General features: G+C 49.7%; 1 protein-coding gene across 1 annotated transcript in view; it reads left to right on the top strand.

Moving 5' to 3' along the window:
- Positions 1-8,513, top strand: part of Lrp4 (LDL receptor related protein 4) — a 77,143-nt gene that overhangs the window by 32,550 nt on the left and 36,080 nt on the right. The window contains exons 2-12 of the mRNA XM_008843557.3: positions 618-764; positions 2,602-2,718; positions 2,993-3,106; positions 3,389-3,505; positions 4,013-4,141; positions 4,376-4,495; positions 4,835-4,960; positions 5,952-6,077; positions 6,266-6,400; positions 6,802-6,927; positions 7,204-7,434. Of these exons, the coding sequence (XP_008841779.1) occupies positions 618-764; positions 2,602-2,718; positions 2,993-3,106; positions 3,389-3,505; positions 4,013-4,141; positions 4,376-4,495; positions 4,835-4,960; positions 5,952-6,077; positions 6,266-6,400; positions 6,802-6,927; positions 7,204-7,434 (1,488 nt within the window). The remainder of the gene's footprint in view (positions 1-617; positions 765-2,601; positions 2,719-2,992; positions 3,107-3,388; positions 3,506-4,012; positions 4,142-4,375; positions 4,496-4,834; positions 4,961-5,951; positions 6,078-6,265; positions 6,401-6,801; positions 6,928-7,203; positions 7,435-8,513) is intronic.

The raw sequence follows: 8,513 nt of genomic DNA, 5'->3' as shown, positions 1-8,513 counted from the left end.
GAGACAGGGTCTCCCTGTAGCCCCAGCTGTCCTGGAACTCACTATGTAGACCAGGCTGGCCTTGAATTTACAGAGATCCGCCTGCCTCTGCCTCTCGAGTGCTGAGATTAAGGCATGTGCCGCCATGCCTGGCCCGAGGATGGATTTCTTAACACTGAGAAGCTCTAGCATTTTATTTCCATCGCTTTCTCTTCCTCCCTCTGGTTGACGTGACAGGACCTGGTTCAGGATAGGGTTAGGAACATCCATTTCTCAACCAAGTTTTGGAGGGACATATGTAGAGGCTTCTTAGTAGCATCCCTTCACTCCCTGCTCCCCTTTCCTATGAGCACCAACTTCCTCTGTGTCTTCATTGGGCTCCCCGATACCATGTCAAAATGTCCTGTCACAAACAAGGCAACTGTGCTACCCATGACCCCAAAGTCTGAGGGTGTCTTTCAGACCATATCTACCCTAGGGGAGGGAGGAAGGCTCAATTATATCATGTGCAACTCCCTCGCTCAGTCACCATGGCTCCTTGGTTGATGGTACCCCTGGACTAGGCTTCTCTCCTCACCCTTATAGGCTTTGGTTGAACAGGAGCTGAGCCCCTCCTGGTTCCTCTCCCCTCTGCCCAGGCCTAGCCAGCAGCCCAGAGTGTGCTTGTGGTCGGAGCCACTTCACATGTGCAGTGAGTGCCCTCGGCGAGTGTACCTGCATTCCCGCCCAGTGGCAATGTGATGGAGACAACGACTGTGGGGACCACAGCGATGAGGATGGATGTAGTAAGTACCATCCCAATGGTGGTGGGAAGTGGTGGAAGAAGGACCCAGGAGCAGGGCTGAGGAGCATTCTGTGCCCACACTGTGTCAGACTGAGAATTGAACTCTTTCTTGCAAGTCTTTCTTGCAAAGGTGACAGATATGATGGGAGACATGGCTTCACAGGTATGCCTACAACTGTCCATATTTCTATTGGGTGCTTCATGCCTATAAGCCCAATAAAACATACTTCAAAAAGTTGAAAAAGGTATAGAAGAAAATAGCCTTGAAGCCATAAGTAATCTCTTTAAATAGCTCGCTTTGTATTTATGTGAATGTTTCTGTAGCTATATATTTTAAATTTTAGTATGCATAGATTCAGGTTATTTTGCTTATTTTAGTATTCTGTATAATTACACATTTTAAAATTGTAAAAAATATATTTAGCTGGGCATGGTGGCACACACCTTTAATCCCAGCACTTGGGGGGTAGAGGCAGGCAGATCTCTGTGAGTTCAAGGCCAGAATGTTGACATATAAATTGATTTTGTGTACTTCAGGTATCTTATATATATATATATATTTGGGGGCTGGTGAGATGGCTTAGCAGATAAAGGTGCTTGCCCCCAAGTATGACCATTTGAGCTCAATCTTGGGGACCCACATGGTAGAAGGAGAGAAACGTGGCAACCTCCCTAACAATAATAATAAACTTTGAAAATAGGTTGGAGAGTGATTGAAGAATCACCCAACAGTGGCACAAATATCCTCCTAAACACTTATATATACTACACATAAACACACAAACACACACAAAGGACTGAGACTAGCACAGTAGTAAAGCACTTGCCTTGCATGCATTACGACCTAGTTCAATCCCCAGTCCTGGGGGGGAAAAAAATCAAACTTGTATTCTATTTAAATTTCCTTTTCCTCCAACATTGTCACATACAAACAATGGACCAGGATGTCCTGTCTTGGATATATATAAATCTCACTGCTACGCCAGTTGTCTGGGTTTAGGGGTGCATCTCTGGCCTGTAGCATCAATGTCTAAAAGTGGCTAATTAGCCTAATAGGAACGAAGCTACAACCTGGGTTTCATTAACCCTAACCAGCTCAGCTAATTGTGATAATGATAAATGCTTCGCTTTCATGTAGCACTTTCATACGCTTATCTCAAAAGCCCTGTGTGAGCCGAGTACAATTATCCTCTTGTATAGTCCAAGGAACTGCTGCTCAGAGAAGGGGGATGTCTTGCTTATTGTGATAGGTTATGACTTCTAGTGGTGGAAATCGAGCACACGTGTCAATCACCCTTAATAAAAGGAAGAGAAAAGCCCCTACCTCTTCTTGGCAAGTCTCATGTAGTCCAGGCCTCCCCTCAACTTGATACATGTAGCTGAGGATGACTTTGAACTTCAGATCCTATCTCCCAAGAGCTGGGATACAACTGGGTGTCTGTCCACTACACCCAGTTTTATGGGGTGCTGGGGATCAAACCCAGGGCTTTGTGCATATTAGACAAGCACTCTGCCAACTGAGTCCCATCTGTCGCCCCACTTATTTCTCTTGCTCCTGTTTTTCTTACTGCTTCCTTAGTGGTTTGGGGTTTTTTTGCTTAGAGTTTGGGTTCTTCTGCTGTCCTGTGGATCCCTCACTCTGATTCCCTTTTCCTGCTCCCTCTTCCCAGATGCTTAGAACCTCTATTTGTTTGGGCACGGGGCACAAGCACAGGCCATAGGTATGAGGACAAGGGACATTCAAGACAGGAAGATTTGGAACCAGGCTGCTGGGAAAAGATTTCTGGCCCAGTGTAACCTGCTGGGTTAATTCGATTTTTCACTTTTCTTGGGCACAGTGCTGCCCACATGTTCCCCTCTGGACTTCCACTGTGACAATGGCAAATGTATCCGCCGCTCCTGGGTATGTGATGGAGACAACGACTGTGAAGATGACTCTGATGAGCAGGACTGTCGTGAGTGTTGGCAAGGGCCAGGCGAATAGCACAGGCTATGTTGGGAAAGAATATTTCGTCAGAAAATGATGCCCCTGGCCCGTGCGAGCCCTTGGGTCTTCAGCTTTGGTCCTGCTCTTTTCCCTCCTGTCTCAGTTAAGCCCACAAGAGGTGGCTACTTCCTTGGGAGTCCTAGGGCAGCGCTGAAGCTGTTGACTGCCTCAGAAGGCTTTATGAGGGGCTTGCAGGCACCTTCCTTTCTCCTGGAAGCAGCCTAACTGCTCTGTGCCCACAGCCCCCCGGGAGTGTGAGGAGGATGAGTTCCCCTGCCAGAATGGCTATTGCATCCGGAGCCTGTGGCACTGCGATGGCGACAATGACTGTGGTGACAACAGTGACGAGCAGTGTGGTGAGTGGTGCTCTAGGAGGCAGGTGGGGGCCTGGAGTGGGGGTGGCCATGGGAGGAGATAGCAGCAAAAGTCCATGCTGTTCAACCTCCAACTGCTCAAGGGACCTGGTGCAGCTGGAAGGAGACAGGAGGGCAGAGCATTCTAAATCCTCAGGAACCTGACCTGAGATTGTTTGACCCCCCCCTCCAACACCTTACCCCCCAGCATCAGCCTCCTAAGGAGGATGGTAAGAGAGGTGCCCATGGAGCTCCCTCAGCAGGGCCATCCCATTGCATCCTTAGATATGCGGAAGTGCTCGGACAAGGAATTCCGCTGCAACGATGGGAGCTGCATTGCTGAGCATTGGTACTGCGATGGTGACACAGACTGCAAAGATGGCTCTGATGAAGAGAGCTGCCGTGAGTGGCCCCACCCCTTAGGCTGCTGGGTGCCAGTTGAGGGCTGCATCTTTTGGGCTAAGATTAGCTGAGAGGGCTGTGTACGATAGGCAAGGGAGGATAGAATTTTAGAAGCAATGCTAGGGTTTGGGCATGTAATTCATTTGGTAGAGTGCTTGCCTAGCAGGCATGAAGCCCTAAGTTCTGTCCTCATCACCACATAAACCAGGCAGGCATAGTGATGTATGCCAGTATTCTCTACATTTGGGAAGTGGAAGCAGGAGGATCAAGAGTTCAAAGTTATCTTAAGCTACAAAATGAGTTTGAGGTCAGCCTGAGATACATGAGACCCTGAGCTAGGATAAGGGCAGTTAGGGAGGGTCAGCTCCCTCTGGTCCACCTGAGTGTGCAAGTCTGTATGACCAAAAGGAACATGGCGTGTGCAGCTTGCCACTTTGAGGAGTCAGGCCCTGTCCTCTAGCCACTGGGGCCTGACCGCTTTCCCTCCTTGCCCCGCTGCCCTTCCAGCCTCAGCAGTACCCTCTCCTCCTTGTAACCTGGAGGAGTTCCAGTGTGCCTATGGCCGCTGCATCCTTGACATCTACCACTGTGATGGCGACGATGACTGTGGAGACTGGTCTGACGAGTCTGACTGCTGTGAGTGCTCTGACCAGCTGGGAGGAGGGGCAGTCAGGCTGAAAAGAGATCCTTGGGTGGCCAGGGCACAGGTGCCAGCTGGGGCAGGCATTTAGGGGAGGAGTATCTGGATTCCACAGTCTCTCTGGGGAAGGGCTGGGGTGTTAGGAGGGGCAGGAGATCACGCTTTCTGGTCTCCCATGGGGGCACTGTATGCACAGAATGGCTAGAGACAGAAGACCTTTGTTTCTCCAGCCTCCCACCAGCCCTGCCGCTCTGGGGAGTTCATGTGCGACAGTGGCCTGTGTATAAACGCAGGCTGGCGCTGCGATGGCGATGCAGACTGTGATGACCAGTCTGATGAACGCAACTGCAGTGAGTTGGGGCATAGCATCAAAGGCAGTGGGAAACTGTGGAGAAGGGTTTGGAGGCATACAAAGCTTGAGGACATATTAGACAGGACCACTATATACAGTTGTGTATATTGTATGCTGCATAGGGGCAATATTTTCAGAGATACCAGTCACTTAATAGACGGTTGATTTATAGACTCATGGCAGTTTTCCAGCAGGTGGCAGTAAAGCATCTTGGAAAGGGAATCATACAAAGACTTTCTGTGTGACATCAGTGTCAAGAAGAATGTGCTTTGGGTGGCAGGGTGGAGTTTCAGGCTGAAGTGGGACCAACCTTTCATTAGGGCTTTGCTTTACCCAGCTACCTCCATGTGCACAGCCGAACAGTTCCGCTGTCGGTCAGGCCGCTGTGTACGCCTGTCCTGGCGCTGCGATGGTGAGGATGACTGTGCAGACAACAGCGATGAAGAAAACTGTGAGAACACAGGTGGAGTCTCCCCAGGGTGCCCCAGGTCCATATCCTGAGGTTGAGGGTGGGAGGCAGAGGAGGAAAGAGAGTATTGCTAGGCGGTTGTTTCCCCAGCTAGGCAGAGGTGATGCTTCATCCCTAACCCATGGCCTGGCCTTTTCCTGCCCTTCTTAGTAAGCAGGTTCAAATCCAGGTGCAGGAGCTGGAGAGATGGCGCACTGGGTAAGAGTACTTGCTGTACAAACATGAGGCCCTGAGTTTGAATTCCCAGCATCCATGTAAAAAGCTGGGAATAGGTGTTTGTGCCTGTAACCTCTAGCATTGGGAAGCAGAGACAGGTGGATTTCCAAGCTTACTAGCCACCCTAGCCAAAATAACTGAGTGTCTGATTCAGTGAGATATCCTGTCTCAAGACAATAAGACAGAGAGTGATAGAGGAAGACACCCAGTTTCCCTCTCTGGCTTCTGCATGCACATACACCAGCATGCATACCCATATATTCCCAATGTATGCCATATATACCACACACACACACACACACACACATACAAAATCCATGTGCATCATTGACCTGCCTCCATAGTCTAGAACACAGACTCAGGGCTTTGAGTCTCAACAGCTGCTCAAATTCTCACTTTTACTCTAGCCTCTAGAGAAAGGGCTTCTCTCCAACCAGCAGCCTTTGTACTACTTCCTCTCAGAGGGCAGGACTTGCTTCTAACTGGGGGCCTCTTTGCCTTAGGCTCACCCATCACCCCAGTCCCAAGTACAAGGATATACTTTTTTATTCTCTCCTAATCCCTCATCCACTGTGAAGTCTTGGGGAGAAAATGAATGCAGACACTCAGCCAGCCTTGTCTGAGCTGTTTCCTGCCTTGGACCCTAACCCTCCCACCTTGACTCTCATCTGTCTCTAGCTCACTCTAGAAAATGACAGGCTCTTGTCCCTTGTGGACCCAAGCCCTGCCCTGCTATGACCTGACTCTCCTCTCCTCCGTCTCTTTCTAGGAAGCCCCCACTGTGCCTCTGACCAGTTCTTATGTTGGAATGGGCGTTGCATTGGGCAGAGGAAGCTGTGCAATGGGGTCAATGACTGTGGCGACAACAGTGACGAAAACCCACAGCAGAACTGCCGTGAGTGCCCCTAATGGGCAGTCCCAGATGGTGGTTTGTGGCTGAACTCCACCCATAGGGTTCAAAGGGAGGCCTCCTTGGTTCTTGCAGCTTTGGGAGCTATTCTTCGTGGTCCAGGTAGAATGCCAAGTTGGCCAGCCGGGGGTGGATTCTGGGCTCAACTCCCAACTCTGGCTTGGCTGGCACAGGGCCCCGGACGGGTGAGGAGAACTGCAATGTTAACAACGGTGGCTGTGCCCAAAAGTGCCAGATGGTGCGAGGGGCAGTGCAGTGTACCTGCCACACAGGCTACCGACTCACAGAGGATGGCCGCACATGCCAGGGTGAGCTGGGGCCTGCTTTGAAGCAGAGTCAAGATGCTAGGAGGGAATAGCATACAGGCAGCTGTATGTTCTATCAGATGGCTATGACCTCATTTCATCAATATATTAACCCTGGAAAGTGGGGATCGTCTCTCCCATTTCACAGATAGGGGAAACTGAAGTACAGAGAGATTAAGTAACTTACCAAGGCCACACAGCTAGTGAGTGAGTGACAGAAGTGGGTTCCAAATCAGGTTTGCATGACTTCAAAGCCCAGAACCACTTGCTAAACAGTTTTCCCACCAGGCTTAGGCAGTGAATGGGGATGTGGAGATGTGACCAGGAAAACTACTAGTTAGCCTAGGAGTTGGAGTGGGAAGATGGCAGTAGGAAGGCCTCTTGACTCTACCTGGTGTTCACAGATGTGAATGAATGTGCTGAGGAGGGGTACTGCAGCCAGGGCTGCACAAACAGCGAAGGGGCTTTTCAGTGCTGGTGTGAAGCAGGCTATGAGCTACGGCCCGATCGACGCAGCTGCAAGGCTCTGGGTAAGGAGTGTTGGCACTTGGCTGGGTGGCCTGAGCTATTTGCTGAAAAGAGAGAGATTTATGTCTGAAAGTTGCAATCTGAGCTCCAACCAAAACCATGCTGGGTTGGGTTAGGAGAGAGTTCCACTCTTCTAACTCAGATAGCAGCAGCAGCTTGGGACATGCTCTAGTGGGCAAAAGGGCCCTAGCTATCAGCTGAGGGCCTGGGGGTGCATGCTGATAGGTATCTAGTGGCTCTAAAGCCCAGTGGGGTCCTGTTTCTGTGCTATGTCCCAGGGCCAGAACCTGTGCTACTGTTTGCCAATCGTATCGACATCCGGCAGGTGCTCCCGCACCGCTCTGAGTACACACTGCTGCTCAACAACCTGGAGAATGCCATTGCCCTTGACTTCCATCACCGCCGTGAACTGGTCTTCTGGTCTGACGTCACCCTGGACCGCATCCTCCGTGCTAACCTTAATGGCAGCAATGTGGAGGAGGTTGTGTCTACTGGGCTTGAGAGCCCAGGTAGGAAATGAGGCCCCACATAGAGGGCCAGTGTCATACCATGTGTAAGAAGCAGTGAAAGGGAAGGGACAGGCCAATGTTTGCAAACCACAGAAGCAGAATGTCTCTTCCAATGAACTCTTAGATGAAATTCTGATATAGAAAACACTGTAGAGCTGAAGCTGTACCTCGGTTGGTAGAGTGCTTGCCTAGCATGCATTAAGCCCTGGGTTTGGTCCCTAGTACTGCATAAACCAGAAATGGTCGTGTAAGCCTATAAACCCAGCACCCAGAAGGTAGAGACAGACTTAGGCAGACAAAAACCCAGCACAGAACTGTGGAAATGAACAGCAAGCCCCAATCTTAGTCAAAGAATTATTGGCAGCTGATTGTTGCTGAGTGAGGAAGAGCTGATCTTCTTGAAAGTAGAGACTAGATAGGCTGACTAAACCCTGGTGGATAAATTTGCACATCTCAGGACACTAACTTTACATAATAGGCCTTAATACAAATGACAGGATGTATGAACTCGGCGGGGGGGGGGTGGTCTATGGGAGGGTGCCAAAGGGGAAGGGGGAAAGTGGTGTAAAGATGATTTTATGTATGGAATACACAAAAATTCAATAAAAATTTTTTTTAAGAAAAGGAAGATTAGGGGGCTGGACAGATGGCTCAGTGGTTAAGAACACTGGTTATTCTTGCAGAAGACCCGGGTTTGAATCCCAGCACCCACATGGCAGCTAACAACTGTCCGTAACTTCAGTTCCAGGGGATCCGACAGCCTCTTCTGTCCTCTACTGGCATTGCATGACACGGTTGCACTTACCTACATGCAGGCAATACACATAAAATAAAAATAATTTTTTTTTTTGTTTGTTTTTGTTTTTTGAGACAGGGTCTCCCTATAGCCCCAGCTATCCTGGAACTCACTATGCAGACCACGCTGGCCTTGAACTCACAGAGATCCGCCTGCCTGTGCTGGGATTAAGGCATGCGCCACCACGCCCTGCTATAAATAAAATATTTTTTAAAAAAAAGAAAAGGAAGATTAGAAGTTCAGTCATCCTCAACTGCATTTGAGGCCAGGCTAGGATATGTGA

The sequence above is a fragment of the Nannospalax galili genome, unplaced genomic scaffold (assembly GCF_000622305.1).
Source record: "Nannospalax galili isolate Female #2095 unplaced genomic scaffold, S.galili_v1.0 scaffold1200, whole genome shotgun sequence".
NCBI lineage: Eukaryota > Metazoa > Chordata > Mammalia > Rodentia > Spalacidae > Nannospalax > Nannospalax galili.
This window is presented reverse-complemented; position numbering and strand designations above follow the sequence as displayed.